Consider the following 14,438-nt stretch of genomic DNA (forward strand, 5'->3'; position numbering starts at 1 on the left):
GAACAAGTGTGATGGACTCGTGAAACTCATATGTTCATGGCTAAAAGATTTTTCTATTTGGAGGTGAAAAGAGGTTTTGCTTTTTAAGCTAGCGAGTAATGGGAATCTCTGATCTCTTAGTACAAAATGAGTAATATAAGAACGTTTTACATCTCAAGATCCCATGTATAACCGTATGAAAAAAAGATATTATTGGTCTCCGTTGTGAACAAAAAAAAATGGTCTCCGTGAAACTATATATGGTTCATCGATAGAAAAGACGACCAAACAAAAAAATCGATCTAGCGAGTGTGACATCAAATAAAATAATAGTGTTGTATGAATGATGATAGTACATGGTCGAATAGCACGTCTACTCAAAAGTCAAAATCCGTGAGGGTCTTTTGTTAACGTTGTAGGAGATACATTAGTTTTGTCTTCTGTCAATATCTTACATTTATATTGGTAAGAGCATCTAAAATTGTCGGTAAGACGATCTGACCAATTTCTCTAACAATTTTTTGTATAAGTGGTAATATATACATACACATATATATATAGTATATACTATTAACTACACGATGATCTCAGTTAGATTTACCATTCCAAAGATGAAAAAAAACAAAAAAAGCGGCTATGCGAAAAAAAACTTTTCTCAAACACATTATTAACTGGGTGATCAAGTTGAAATTAGACGAAATTAAATTGTGTATGTATCTATATGTTTTGGAAAGTGTAATTGTAATTGGTTAGTCGATCTGGTCCTCAAAAAGAAACTCTACCATAAAGTACTACTCCAAAATAATCCTCGAGAATACAAATAGTAAAAAAAGATTCCCGGGGTGTTCATTTAATTTATTTATTTGATATAGCCATGAATTTTTAATAAATGAATACTACTAGTATTTGTTCCAAAAAAATATTACTAGTATTAAAGTCATTTATTTACAGTCTCGTCTCGAACAATTTTTTGTTGTTGTTACAACTTACAACAACAAAACAAACACTCCAATTTTGTTTTTTCATTTCCTCAATGACCTCACTTCCATGATAAGACTGTTGAAATATCTATTCGCTAGAGTCAGCAACTTTTTTAATAATTAGGACTTTCAGTTTTTCAGACCTTTTGTTTTCGCACACACTTTGAACTATCTATTCCCATTTATCTATTTTATATTCTTCATGAGTCTATGATCCCTATCGTTTTCCCATTGTTATCTTATCAAATACTATAATGTATTTCAAATGCTTGTTTAATTTTCTTTTGATTTTTTGCAATTGTCAAAATTTAATTTTGATCAGTTCTTCAATATCAAATGGCTTGTAAGGAATCATTAAACTTCGTGGTTCTTCCATCAGTTTATTAACCAAACAAGTATGCAAATCTTGTTTTAATAGATATGTTCGCCAAATTGTGTCACAGTCTGAAATCCTCCCTCTTTGCATTGAGTGTCAGTTTTATATTGTCAATCCACGCATAGTCTATGATAGTATTGATGTAAAATTTGTGTGGAATATAGCTAGATATAGTTAAAATTAGTTACTTATTTTATATGAATTTTCTAGATAACTTAAATATTTTAAATAAGTATCAAATTAAGCTCAAATATGAGTTATTAAAATATTTTATCAAAATATTTGTTGTAGTTTTTAAAGTAATAAATTAAAATGAATAAAATTCATGATTCTTGCTACACACTCGTATGCAAGTCCAATACATGAATAAAATTTAGAAAACACTTTAATACCATAAATGTTTAACACAAACATTAAACTTTATTTTAACTTCTATAAGTTGGATGATAATGTATATAAATGTGATTTTTTGGTTTTTTAATAACTCAAACTTAGTCCATTATGAACTACCAAGTATACTTTTTTTGCTTATCAAGCTCAATGATTGGAACCACCCATAAGCTTGAACCAAACAGCTTATCACTTTCAAAACAGGCCTCTTTGAACCAAAGTTGACGTCAATGCCCATAAGGTGGCTGCTGCTTCTGCCTTATGATGGGTCTTAATATTGGAAAAGCCTTAGCTCCAAGCCATTTGACCCATTTCTTATATAGAATCCGATCCATCCCATGCAACATATGTTGGATGATTGGATCCTTCCTTCTATGTTGTAGTTCAGCTTGTTTGGAGGTGGTAGCTGCCACTTGATTTGTAGGATTTTGAGATTGGCTTGTTGTTCCCATGTGTTTGCTTGCCTTGATCCTTTCCTTACCATCTTAGAGGCGGTTCTCCTCAATTTCTGGTACAACGAACTGAGAATTCAAAAAGCTTAATCCGACCCGTTCCTTTAACTCCTCCTCATCATACTGTGGAAACAAGCAGTGCCCTAGATAGATTTTTATGTAGAAATTAAAGGATGAAGGGAAGGAATTTAAAAGAAATGCTAGAGGGGCGCAGTCCAAACTAGTCTTGCAAAAAGCCATTGATATAACACATGATTGACTTTCTCCTCTTATGAACTACACTTTTGGCAGATGAAGAACTTGAAAAGCTATATAAGAAGAAGAAAAAAAATTAGCAAGCAACCCAAAAATTCTAAAGATATGAAATCAAGTAATTTGAGTGTCACAAAGAAGTACGTACCAAAAGAAATGCCAAAACCTAAAGGGATCCTATCAAGTTTGAGTGTACCATAAGCAATCCTAAGACCATACAATCACATTGAGGTTGTTGAACGTAACCATATCGATATATATGAGCAATGAGATTCATCTACGTATATATGCCAAAAAGCTGCTTTGGCGGTAAGATGCTCTGGGGCTAACGACTTTTGCGAACCAAAGAAATTTGGAACAAAACTAAGGCTACAGAACCCGGTTATCGTGATAATTATGGATTTAACCAGGGAGAGAGAAGTTCGATGAAGAAAGAGACGTCGGTTTCTAATACTTTTCACGAAGGGTTTTATTTAGCATTTGTGTATTAATATACACACAAATAGATCATCTATGTATATACATAGTTAATTATATGGGTTACTAGGCAGCTTCTAACTGAAAAATAAAGACAGTTATTTATTCTAAAACGTAAAAGACATATAGTTATTTATTCTAAAACGTATCTATATGTTGTCTATAATCTCGAAGATTTATATGAATATTTTTCCTAGTATCAGATTACGTGAACAAACAACAATGGATATTGATCATTTTTCGGATAGTTAAACTATTTTCTACAACTGAAATGCTAGTTTATTCATCAATTTATTTTTGATTAAGATGGTTATGCTATTGAATTGAGATGAAGTTGAAAACGTGCACATTATATAAATAATTAAATACATAAAAAATAGTTATCTATTTAATGTCAATTTTTAAAAAGAAAAAGAAATGGCGTTTCTCCAAACAGGTTTTGAGAAAATATGGCCGAAAATTTGGATGAAATTTCTTTTTAAAAATAACTTTTATTGGATTAATTATGGACCAAAAATTTTAATTACTAACTAAACTATATCGAAATAATTAATACCGAAAATAAATACTAATATAAATGGGCAATTGTCATAAAACACGTGAAAAAAAAAAAAAACTAATCCGATGAGTGACTTAGTAGTTCCCGCCGATCTAGTGGAAGAGATCCTGGTTCGTCTTCCGGTGAAATCGATCCTCAAATTCAAAACCATCTCAAGACCATGGAAATCTATAGTGGAGTCGACGAGCTTCGCGCGGAGGAGGCGGCGAATCATTATGAATACTACGAAGCCGCAAATCCTCGCGGCGGCGACGGCCGGAAACCACGAGACCTTACGGCGGCGATTCAAAGAGGAAGAAGAAGAAGAAGAGGTCGAGATGTTCTACTTACACTGCGACGCAGCCGCTACACTACCCTCGCTGACTTGTGACGGTCTTGTTTGCATCCCCGTACCAGGTTCTATCAACGTCTTGAATCCTTCCACCGGAGAATTACTCAGTTTCCCTTCCGGTCCAGATCCTGTTAAAACCAACCGCTATGATCGCCCCATCTTCGACGGTAACAAATCTATCTCTAATCTTATGAATAAATTGTTAATTGAAAGAGAGAGAGAGATTGAAATCGAAATCGAAATCAATCAAATCGCAGATTCATGGTGGCACACTTTCCCTGGATATTGGGCTATGGGATTTGGTAGAGACGAAGTTAATGGAAGCTATAAAGTAGTGAGAATGTTCTTTGATACTAAACAATCTGAGATTCTTGATATCAACATTGGTGAATGGAGGAAACTGCCGAGTCCTCAACCTTACTATGTGGAAGCTAGAAGGAAGTCTGCGTGTGTCAACGGTTCCATCTATTGGTTAAACTACGATCTTAGTGCTACCTATTGGATACGAAACAATCCTGATTACAAGATACTAGCTTTGGATCTTCACACTGAAGAGTTTCGAGATGTTCCACCACCACCTACACTTGCAGAGCCAGGCCAGCTAGTGAACCTTCAAGATCGTCTAGCTATAGCTATAGCAAATGCTCCACCTTATTACTGGGAGCTAACGATATGGAGCATGGATGTTGCAGAAGAAGAAACATGGAGCAAGACGTACTGTATTCGTTTGTTTTCTAGAGATCTTTCTCCTAGAATGTGGAGGATGTGGTGCAGGCCTCTGGCGGTTTCCAAGAGAGGTACTCTTTACTTCCATGACAACGTGAACCGCTTGTTCAAGTACTGTCCTGACACTGGTTTGGTTCGTTGCATCTCTTTCGGTGTTCGAGTTATCTCTCCCTTTACTGAGAACTTTTTCCCGCTTCGACATGTGGATTCTGCTTCGGGGATGAGGACGTTTGGATTTCAGCACCTAATTCCTGAGTCTTGGATTTCCAAAACGTTGAGACGTATTGATTTGCAGATTCCAAACATCTTGTTTACCTCAACTGTTGCAGCTTTTGTAGTTTTGTTAGCTACTAGGTCTTAGATTATTGAATGTCAATAGAGTACTGTTGAAACAGAGATTTGCTTCTCTTTGGATTGTGGTATGATAAGCTTTTGTATAGTAAAAATATATGACTTTTATTGCTTATGACTTTTATGTTGTCAAGTTCACTAATGGTGGTGGCTCAAACTTTAACATAGTATCTGGTCAAAAAGGAAAGGAAAATGCAGTACCTTGTAAACAAATATTTGGAAGCCACTTTGATAATACAGCCGCATACATAGTCTATAAGAAGAACTTCTCTACGTATATAAGTTCACAATGTTCATAGAAATAAGCAAAAGAGCACTTGAAACATTGTCTTTGCCAGCTGTGAAACTTTTTTCTAGATTTGTTTAGATCCATCGTTTCACCTTTGGCTTGTATATCGAATGTAGAGTTATATATATATGAACGAACACTTGTTAATTACCTAAAAGAACTGTCATAATTCATAACAACAACTTCCATGAGCAAGTGCGATAAGAGAATGGACAAATTACAACTACTTCAGTAGTACTTTCCATATCTTTCTTATATAAACTACTAAAGACAAAACCGATAGTCCTGCTGATACGTAAAGCAATCCAGCACCTGAAGCTACGAGCCATCCAACATTGCTATCCCGGCTTGCAAGGAGTATGGTTAGTGCTGTCATCTGAGTAGCGGTTTTCCACTTTCCCAAGTTATTTACAGCAACGGCCTGCAAACATCAGTAATCAATGCCATGTCATGATTCAGTAAGAACGAAAACTTAAAAAAAGGCTCTTCAGAGATGGATGTTGGTGATTTAACTTACCTCTAAAAGCTTTCCATTTTGAGATGCAGCCCATTCTCTTACAGCTGACATAGTAATCTACAAATGTATCATATAGTTAATGACATATTCTGCAAGTGAATGGTATTAAGAAATCACAATCAATTTTTGCTACATATCTTACCTCTCTACCAATGATTGCAATAGAAGGTACCGTCAATAACCAAGGAACTGGTCCTAATACAGCAACGTCGATAGGTTTTGTACACAGTAAGATCAATGTAGCTGCGACCATAAGCTGAAAAAAACAAGACATACATAAATCAGAGATCTAGTCTACATATATCTCTTTTTCCACTACAATCAAAAAGAAAGAAAAATCTACACACACCTTATCAGCAACTGGATCCAAAAAGGCACCAAAAGCAGAACCTAACTTCATCTGAAAAGTACACAATTTGACCGTTAAAGATTGCAATGTAAAACGTATCGAAGAATGGTATAAAGAAAGAACCTTGCGTGCAAGATAACCGTCAAGCCAGTCTGTAATGGCTGCTGCAATGAAAATGCTTGTTGTAGCAGTTGTTCCCCACCAACTATCACAGTAAAACGCTACATCCAAACAAAAGAAATGAACAATTTTGTCAATTACAAAACAAAAACGTATCTGTGTCTAATGTTTGAGCTCAAGACATGATTCTACAGAACCAGAGAAAGGATCATAATTTCTTGTAGCATTCGAATCCAAAAACATACTTGCGACGAGTATTGGAACGGCGGCGACGCGACCAAGTGTCAACACGGTGGGCAATGTAAGAACTTTGGAAGATGATTGATGCGGAGAATTCTCGTCGTCGTCACCATCATCAAGCTGACCGTGACCAGTGAAACTGTTTCTGGGAGAGGAAGTTGTTGGTCTGCCTTGCTCCGACGAAGAGGAAGAAGAAAAGCAGGAAAGGCGTTGGTGGCGACATCTATGAATCGGAAACCTCAGAGCTGTAGGGGAGGAGGAGGAGATAATGTAGCGGCGTGAGGAGGAACGGCTAAGAAGAATATGAGACGGAAAAGAAAAGGTTGGTTTTGGACGTAACGTGCGGCGTAAATTGACATCGACGATTAACGAAGCGAGACCTGATCTGAGCATGGGGAAGAGCTTTCTTTCTAATTGGATCAATCGAAGAAGAAAAAGATCAAAGTGAGATTTGTTTTAGGGGTACTTTGCAAATTCGAAGCAATTGGGGAAGAAGAGACAGAACACAGTGACTTCTGACTTTGATTTAAAAGGGCAAAACTGACTTTTCAGATTAAAAACTTTAAACTAGAGGTTATGGAGTTCGAAGAAATTGGGAAGATGGTGTGACGAGGTGGACTCAAAAAGGGTAAAAAGTGACTTTTTTAATCCAACACTAAACAAGTGGGCTTTAGTTGATTTAAGCCCAAATTAAATAAGTTAAAAGTATATTTGCAAAGAAGGCCAAAAGTTTCGGGGAATTGATGGTAAGTAAAGCAAACAATTAAAGTATGTAATAACGTCCTCACATACTACAATCTCGGACCTTTTCTTCGTCTCTGTCTCTCTCTCTCTCTAGTCTTTACACTGTACCTTCATCCTCTTTTTCAACTTCAGTCGCGTGTAATGATGATCAATTAAGTAGTGTTGCTTGCTCTATCGGATCTTCTTCTTCTTCTTCTTCTTCTTCGCTCAGCAACCTTTTTTCAACTCTCTCACCGAACTTCACTCGGAGAGATCTCATTCTGCGTCCGACTAAGTGAATAATGATCACCGACGCCGTTTCCAAGCCCGTGAATCATCTATTCACATCCGACCACAAAAGGTATCGCCTTTAGAGCTTTTATGTTCCGACATTGTCTAGCTCTTTGTGTTTCTGTTTCTACTTTATTACTTTTGAGGGATTTTTTGGAAATTGCGGTTTCTCAGTTAGAGTCTCTGTGCTCTCGATTTGCTGATCAAAATGTTGTCTTTATGATCACAAGTTGAGTATTTGATGATCCTTGATCTTGATTTGCTCTTTTTGTTACTAGAATGAACATACATTAATTGTCCCTTTAAAAGTTGTTTTTTGCTGTTTTAGTACTGAGGAAGTTAAATGTGGTTGGTTTTATGAAACAGGGATGCATATGGTTTTTCTGTGAGGCCTCAGCATGTGCAACAATACCGAGAATATGTTAACATCTACAAGGTTCAAGTGAACTAAACTTAGAATTTCACTTATTGGTCCTGATCAAATGCTTGAAATATGCAGTGTCGCTGTCACTCGTTTACTTGATCTTTTATCTTAACCATAGATGGGCTCGTTGCTGATAAACTGCAGGGTGAAGAAGAGGAGAGGTCGACCAGGTGGAGCAATTTCCTGAAAGATCATGCAGAATCTGGCGTGTCACCTGTGAATGCATTATCTGAAAATAAGCATGTACATCCAAGTGAGAGTGACAAGAAAAAACAAGAGGAATTAAACAAGGGAACCGAAAGAAGCGATTTGAATACTGAAAAGTCAGGTTCTGATTTAACTTCTGGCAATGTGAGAGAGGAAGATGAAGTTCCCAATGCAGAGAAGAAAGTTCAGTTATGGACCGAGATCAGACCATGTCTTCAAGCAATTGAGGACTTGATGAGTGTCCGTATCAAAATGAAGGAGGATTCCTCAAATAGTGACCAAGAAGCTCGAAAATTTAATTCTTTACTTTCAACTGATGAGATCAAATCTTCAAAGGGAGTAACTGAGAATGATTCTGAAGACGAGTTCTATGATATGGAGAGATCAGATCCAATTCAGGATGGTTCTTCAGATGATACAAGTGTCTCCAGTATGTTGGCTGCTGCTGATGCAATTTCCCTAGTATCTGCTTGCCCCTGGAAAGAAGAACTTGAAGTCCTTGTTCGTGGCGGTACACCTATGGCTCTTAGGGGTGAGGTAATAAACCTTTGTCATTCTGGATTATTTCCTTCTCTTGTCTATCTTGTTCATCATTCTCCTGCTCAACAATCTGAAAGTATATATATACAAATATTCAGCTCTGGCAAGCATTTGTGGGCGTTAAGAAACGTCGGGTCAAGAATTATTACCAAAATCTTCTAGCTGCTGATAGTCTAGTAAACGACATAGAGCAGGAGCACATGCAACATGCAGATGAGAAAGGTTCAAGTACAGACCCCCTCACTGTTGTGGAAAAATGGAAAGGACAGATAGAAAAGGTTAGCAACTGTCTTATACACCAATACTTGGTATCAAGCATTTTCTATCTAGTAATGCAGTGCTGGACTCCTGTTGATCCTGGTCATTTTTCTCAACTGGTTGCTTATTTTAAGTACAGGATTTACCTCGGACATTTCCAGGTCATCCTGCCCTAGATGATGATTTTAGAGATGCTCTGCGGCGGTTGCTAACTGCATATGCTAGGCACAATCCCTCCGTTGGATACTGTCAGGTATTCGGTTATTAAATTCTGTCACTCTTGTATTCTCGTATGGTGACATGCTCACAAAAATGAACATCTCAGTTATTTGTTATCTTGTATCAATAAATCATGTGCAGGCCATGAATTTCTTCGCTGCACTGTTATTACTTCTGATGCCAGAAGAGAATGCCTTTTGGTATGTTTGGAAACTACTCTCTAACTCCTAATATTGTTTATCAATGAAAACCCATTTTCGTTGGATCTGTGTGAAGTTCATGTACCTATGACTTAATTTTCTTTGGTTGTATATTAACCACTGTTAGATCACTCCTCAAGTCTTCTTTTTTAACAAATGTGTAAGTTAACTAAATATCATTTCGGATTTGAAGGTCGTTGATAGGCATCATTGATGACTACTTCAATGATTATTATTCAGAAGAGATGATCGAGTCCCAGGTAAATATTAGTATTTGTTTTTTTGTATTTTGTACTGCATTTCTATCTTTTTTGAGCAGATTAGTGATAGCATCATTATTTGTTTGTTCCTGTATATGAAATCTTTAACCAGGTCGACCAACGAGTTCTGGAGGAGTTGATTCGAGAAAGATTCCCTAAATTGGGTTAGTTTTTTTCATTGTCTTGTTCATCTTACCCAAAGTTGCAGTTGGTGCTAATGTTCTTTGTGATTTCTGTCTTTCCACAGTTCATCACCTAGATTATCTTGGAGTGCAGGTGGCTTGTGTTACAGGGCCATGGTTTCTTTCCATCTTCATTAATATGCTTCCATGGGAAAGTGGTCAGGTTTTAGAAATTGGAAAACTTTATTTTTAAGCGGATTGTTAATATTATCTTTACGTTTCTCTTTGCTGTAAAAAAGTTGCCATCTTTAAATATTCCGTGTGTCAGTCTAATATTATATTGTTTGGTATTGGTATAACAGTTCTCAGAGTGTGGGATGTGCTTCTATTTGAAGGAAATCGTGTTATGCTTTTCAGAACAGCTCTCGCATTGATGGAGTTTTATGGTACGGTTGTTGAACCTAAGTGTCTATATAATTTAAGTGATATGTTTTTTGTGGACTCTCTGAACAATGAACATACAGTAATAATCAATGGAATTGCTCTTAATTTCTTATATTTGCCATATCAGGTCCTGCATTGGTTACAACCAAGGACACTGGAGATGCTGTTACTTTGCTACAATCAATGACTGGTTCAACATTTGATAGCAGCCAGCTCGTTTTAACTGCTTCCATGGGTTACCAAAATGTACATGAAAGTAGATTGCAGGAACTAAGAAGCAAACACAGACCAGCTGTGGTAGCTGCATATGAGGAAAGATTAAAGGATCTTCAAGCTTGGAGGGATTCAAAAGACCCTGCAACCAAATTGCATAGTTCTAAGCAAGACCCAAAATCTGTTTTAGTGGATTCTAGCAAAGCCTCGTTGTCTAATAGGAGTTTATCTCGTTCCGAATCAGGATCCAGTAATGCAGACGAAGTCTTTATTAACCTAACTGGGAATGGAGAGATAGATTGTATTCAAGATCTTCAAGGACAGGTAATTTGTGTCATCCTTTCTTTTTTGTTAGAGTTAGCACAAGTAATTGCAATGTCAACTTAGAATAATTACAGTTGCCCACCATTATTGTAGGTTTTTTGGTTGAAGCGTGAACTCTACAAGTTGCTTCAGGAGAAAAGATCAGCTGTACTAAGGTTAATCTTTTAGCTTTGTATATGACTCTGGATATTGAAGTCACTCGTGAACTTTTATATATCTCCTCATTATCCCTCGATCGTTACCTACCTATGTTATTATAGAGCAAAAGAGTTGGAGGTAGCTCTCATGGAGATGGTCAAACAAGACAATCGGCGTCAATTGAATGCTAAGGTATTACCATGTGTGATTTGAAACTCTGTTTCCTAATTGAGCATTTGGTGTACATTCAGTTGTTTCAAATCTATGCTGCCATGGATAAGGACGATGCTTGCTAATTCTAAATTAAATAGTCTGACTTGTTTAATGCTATTGAACATAAATTTTGGGTAGATTGAGCAGTTAGAGCAAGAGGTGACTGAGCTTCGAAGAATTGTTTCTGATAAGAGGGAGCAAGAAGCTGCTATGATACAGGTTTGCACTTGCAACTTGTCAAATTCCTCCCTTCTATTGCAATTCAGTGTATGGTAATTCTAAGACCACTTAGAAATTTATGAAGGTATTGATGCGAATGGAGCAAGAGCATAAAGTAACAGAAGACACACGGAGACTTGCTGAGCAGGATGCAGCAGCTCAGAGAAATGCTGCTGAAGCGCTTCAGGTTAGAAAGTTTGCATTAACTACAACTATTGATGACAGTGTGTTGCCTTATCTGTTTCAAAGAGTTTTAATTGCTGCCCTCTATTTTTGGTGTGTGTGTGGTCAAGTAAGTGTCTGATTTATCCAGTGACTTCTCTACTTACTCAAGAAACAGTTGCGCCTAATAATTCCTTCTAGAAATTTCGAGCTTGATGGTTCTTCTTTAGCATGATACCTTGTGACATGTTTACTTTATGAGGATATATCTTGCTATCGTTTGTTTGACTCACTATACACATATTTGAGGGGAAAAGAAGTTTATTCTCAGTATGATAATGCTAATGGTGTAGGAGAAGTATGAGGAAGCTGTTGCTGCGCTCGCTGAGATGGAGGAGAGGGCGGTAATGGCAGAGTCCATGTTGGAGGCGACTTTGCAGTATCAATCTGGCCAAGTTAAAGCACATCCTTCACCACGGTCTGTTTCCCTGGCATATATCATGTAAACTTGGTGTAGAACACTAGATTTTCCATTAGATACATTACGTCACCACTTATTTTCTGAAACTTTTCAGGCAACTGAAGCAAGATTTGCCAGTCATGGTCAGTCCCTAGAACCTTATCCAAGGACCAAGGTATTCTTCCTCTTTCTCTCATACATTGTATATGACTGCTACAAGAGAAGAGTTTTAGTATATGTAACTGCACATATGGAGTTTCTTTGGTCTTTTTGTTGTGGTCTTCAAAACCAATTGTTAATAGATCTTATTACATCTGAATCTGGTGCTGGCATTAACAAGGCCTTTCTGACCTTCGATTGCAGAACACTACTCATGAAAAATCTAAGGAGCAAGTTAACGACGAGACGCCATTCTCAACAGGACAAAACATAAACTGCATAGCAGAAGAAAATGACACAAAGCTCTAAGACACTGCGACACTCCGTAAGGTATATAGTTATACAAATTGCCCATTAGATTCTCCACATAACAAGTAGATATATTGAATTACACAATTTCTTTAGTACGCATATAGAAACAATTTGTTGCAAGTCAACCTCTGTTTGTATGACAAAGAGTTTTCAACTATCTATAGTGGAGCAGAATCCACAAAGAAACTTCAACTATATAATATATGTATCAATCAACCATAATGGGACATGTATCTCTTTTATTGACTATCCTACGCATATATATGCACGAGGGGATAGCTCGAGCAAAGAATGTAGTACAAGTTGTTGATTCAATCATAAAATATAGAGAGAGATCAATGAGAGATTAGGCTATTGCAGACTGTTTATCGTCTTCAAGGTGTAACGCTCTAAGAAGCTTTGACCATGACTCCGGGATTCCACCGGGTAATTCAAATTCCAACAGCTTCCCACGCTTCCTGTAGAATTCCTCCACTGGTTGGGTCTGCAAAAGATGAAAAACTTATAAACAATGTTTGAATCTGTCAAGAGTATATGACTCATGAACGTAGAAAGAAGAAGAAGAAAAAAGATACCATTGTGTTGTAAATTCGGAGTCTTTCCTTGACGACTTCTTCGGTGTCATCAGCTCGGGTTATAAGCTTTGATTCACAGTTTGGCGGAGGAAGAAGCGGAGGCATATACATTCTAGGACTATCTTCATTATCACCTTTGATATCAATGCACGCAACGTTATAGTTAGCACCACACTCGCTGCAAATTCTTCTTCCTAGACATTTCGCAAGTAATGCCTCTTCTCGAAGCTTCAAATTTATCACCAGATCGATCTTAGTCACTCCCTCCAGAATTTCCTACAAGACAAGAAACAAAAACAGAAACAGAAACAGAGAGGATGTCAAAGTTTGTCAACCAACCAACAAAATTTCTATTAGCCGCAAAATCTACAAATTAGCAATAAAATGTCTCACCGCTTGTGTAACAGTTCGTGGAAAACCATCAAGAATGTAACCAGATTCACCCTTCTCTTTGCCAGCTTCGAGTCGTTTTGATAACAAACTAATGATGAATTCGTCAGGAACCAATTTCCCTTGGTTAACAAGCTCCTTTAGCTACACCAATGCAGCAACACACAATTATAAATATGCTAATCACCTCACAAGAACACATTGTCTCTTATAATATATAATAAACTCAATGATTCAACACTTGTTCTAGTTCTACACAAGAGATATATACAACCTCAAAAATTCGTTAAATCCTTCTAATACCAAAAAAAATTCTCATTTCACAGGAAACAAATCTGATCTTAGAACAACATGGTGATGACATATGTGGAGACTAGCAAAAAATCATCAAGTGAGGTCTCAGTGAGATCAAGTAAGACTGACAAATATATAAGGGCCATTAGTGAGTAAGAACAGAGATGGAGATTGAACACTGTCTCTCAACAGACACAACCCAAGATTTATGTAGCTAGGCTTATACAATATCATCGAACATCAAAGCTAAAAAACCACAGGACCATTAGAATCTATTGATCTCTCTATGCCTTGATTCAGAATCTCTCTATTGAGAGAAACATACAGCTACAAGGAAACCTAACCTGAGAGGAGAGTAATCCAGAAGAGGAAAGCTCATCGCGAACGAGATCACCAGTGGCAATATGAGGAACGCCGAGGAGAGAAGAGAGACGAGAGGCATACGTTCCTTTACCAACACCGGGACATCCAAGAAACACCCAGTGAAAATTTCTGCCTTTGTATGGAGACGGAGATGGAGACGGAGACGAAGACGAAGACTTCTCGAGCTGTGCCGCAGCCTCCTCGAGATCGATTTTGGGGTCCAGCGAAGGCCCAGAAGAAGAAGAAGAAGAAGAAGAAGAAGAAAGAGACCTAATGAAGAAAGAAGAAAACGTATTCTTCACCGTCGTCGTCGCCGGTCTAAATAGACGGTGAGATACGGCCATGATTGTTGTCGTAAGCTTACGATTCGTGATTCGTCCCCCCCAGTGTCATCAATGGACCAAAGACGACGAAGAAGAAGAAGAACTGTTTTGCTTTTGGCTCGTGACGAACACGTGTCATGTCTTTTCCGGTTATGGAAAAATTACCGGTTCGGTTTAGGAAATATATTTGATTAATTAATTTTGGTTAACGCCGGGC

At 37.3% G+C, this 14,438-nt stretch overlaps 4 protein-coding genes across 9 annotated transcripts; 2 read left to right on the forward strand and 2 right to left on the reverse strand.

Annotated features, from left to right (window-relative positions):
* The first annotated feature begins 3,462 nt into the window (after window positions 1-3,462).
* On the forward strand, window positions 3,463-4,988 carry LOC104785514 (F-box/LRR-repeat protein At2g43260-like). Its single transcript, XM_010510734.2, has 2 exons — window positions 3,463-3,963; window positions 4,054-4,988. The coding sequence occupies exons 1-2, from the start codon at window positions 3,531-3,533 to the stop codon at window positions 4,881-4,883; spliced, it is 1,263 nt and encodes a 420-aa protein (XP_010509036.1). The 5' UTR covers window positions 3,463-3,530; the 3' UTR covers window positions 4,884-4,988.
* A 299-nt stretch (window positions 4,989-5,287) lies between these two features.
* LOC104785515 (CDP-diacylglycerol--glycerol-3-phosphate 3-phosphatidyltransferase 1, chloroplastic/mitochondrial) lies at window positions 5,288-6,982 on the reverse strand. The gene is made up of 6 exons (XM_010510735.3): window positions 6,394-6,982; window positions 6,152-6,249; window positions 6,029-6,079; window positions 5,822-5,935; window positions 5,680-5,736; window positions 5,288-5,583 (listed from the first exon to the last, which is right to left on the reverse strand). The coding sequence occupies exons 1-6, from the start codon at window positions 6,779-6,781 to the stop codon at window positions 5,386-5,388; spliced, it is 906 nt and encodes a 301-aa protein (XP_010509037.1). The 5' UTR covers window positions 6,782-6,982; the 3' UTR covers window positions 5,288-5,385.
* Window positions 6,731-12,495, forward strand: LOC104785517 (uncharacterized). Of its 6 annotated transcripts, none has more exons than XR_015598310.1 (18): window positions 6,731-7,472; window positions 7,769-7,838; window positions 7,971-8,570; window positions 8,672-8,851; window positions 8,971-9,084; window positions 9,192-9,250; window positions 9,444-9,510; window positions 9,623-9,674; window positions 9,758-9,855; window positions 9,995-10,078; window positions 10,204-10,613; window positions 10,707-10,768; window positions 10,874-10,943; window positions 11,103-11,183; window positions 11,257-11,370; window positions 11,699-11,823; window positions 11,921-11,980; window positions 12,169-12,495. XR_015598310.1 is itself a non-coding variant. In XM_010510737.3 (18 exons), exons 1-17 carry the CDS (start codon window positions 7,414-7,416, stop codon window positions 11,958-11,960), a joined length of 2,280 nt encoding a protein of 759 aa, XP_010509039.1. In that variant the 5' UTR covers window positions 6,731-7,413; the 3' UTR covers window positions 11,961-11,980; window positions 12,169-12,495. The 6 variants fall into 6 exon arrangements, 2 of the variants coding, with proteins under 2 accessions (XP_010509039.1, XP_010509040.1); XR_015598309.1 differs by having other exon boundaries at window positions 11,269-11,370; XR_015598312.1 differs by having other exon boundaries at window positions 9,787-9,855; window positions 11,269-11,370.
* On the reverse strand, window positions 12,432-14,373 carry LOC104785516 (putative adenylate kinase 6, chloroplastic). Its single transcript, XM_010510736.2, has 4 exons — window positions 13,880-14,373; window positions 13,245-13,385; window positions 12,852-13,127; window positions 12,432-12,760 (listed from the first exon to the last, which is right to left on the reverse strand). The coding sequence occupies exons 1-4, from the start codon at window positions 14,240-14,242 to the stop codon at window positions 12,623-12,625; spliced, it is 918 nt and encodes a 305-aa protein (XP_010509038.1). The 5' UTR covers window positions 14,243-14,373; the 3' UTR covers window positions 12,432-12,622.
* Window positions 14,374-14,438: the final 65 nt, after the last annotated feature.

Source organism: Camelina sativa, chromosome 5 (genome assembly GCF_030686135.1).
Source record: "Camelina sativa cultivar CO46 ecotype springtype chromosome 5, ASM3068613v1".
In the NCBI taxonomy this organism is placed as follows: Eukaryota; Viridiplantae; Streptophyta; class Magnoliopsida; order Brassicales; family Brassicaceae; genus Camelina; species Camelina sativa.

What these genes read in the sequence shown, in the direction of transcription:
- LOC104785515 (XM_010510735.3), bottom strand. Translation starts at nt 6,781, where the DNA reads ATGCTCAGATCAGGTCTCGCTTCGTTAATCGTCGATGTCAATTTACGC. An exon ending in TGGATCCAGTTGCTGATAAG is followed by an intron (nt 5,936 to 6,028) that starts GTGTGTGTAGAT and finishes TGTTTTTTTCAG; the next exon opens with CTTATGGTCGCAGCTACATT. An exon ending in TTGCAATCATTGGTAGAGAG is followed by an intron (nt 5,737 to 5,821) that starts GTAAGATATGTA and finishes ATACATTTGTAG; the next exon opens with ATTACTATGTCAGCTGTAAG.
- LOC104785516 (XM_010510736.2), bottom strand. Translation starts at nt 14,242, where the DNA reads ATGGCCGTATCTCACCGTCTATTTAGACCGGCGACGACGACGGTGAAG. An exon ending in CTGGATTACTCTCCTCTCAG is followed by an intron (nt 13,386 to 13,879) that starts GTTAGGTTTCCT and finishes GCATTGGTGTAG; the next exon opens with CTAAAGGAGCTTGTTAACCA. An exon ending in TCCGAATTTACAACACAATG is followed by an intron (nt 12,761 to 12,851) that starts GTATCTTTTTTC and finishes CATCTTTTGCAG; the next exon opens with ACCCAACCAGTGGAGGAATT.
- LOC104785517 (XM_010510737.3), top strand. Translation starts at nt 7,414, where the DNA reads ATGATCACCGACGCCGTTTCCAAGCCCGTGAATCATCTATTCACATCC. An exon ending in CCAGAAGAGAATGCCTTTTG is followed by an intron (nt 9,251 to 9,443) that starts GTATGTTTGGAA and finishes TCGGATTTGAAG; the next exon opens with GTCGTTGATAGGCATCATTG. An exon ending in AAAGCACATCCTTCACCACG is followed by an intron (nt 11,824 to 11,920) that starts GTCTGTTTCCCT and finishes GAAACTTTTCAG; the next exon opens with GCAACTGAAGCAAGATTTGC.
- LOC104785514 (XM_010510734.2), top strand. Translation starts at nt 3,531, where the DNA reads ATGAGTGACTTAGTAGTTCCCGCCGATCTAGTGGAAGAGATCCTGGTT. An exon ending in TGATCGCCCCATCTTCGACG is followed by an intron (nt 3,964 to 4,053) that starts GTAACAAATCTA and finishes ATCAAATCGCAG; the next exon opens with ATTCATGGTGGCACACTTTC.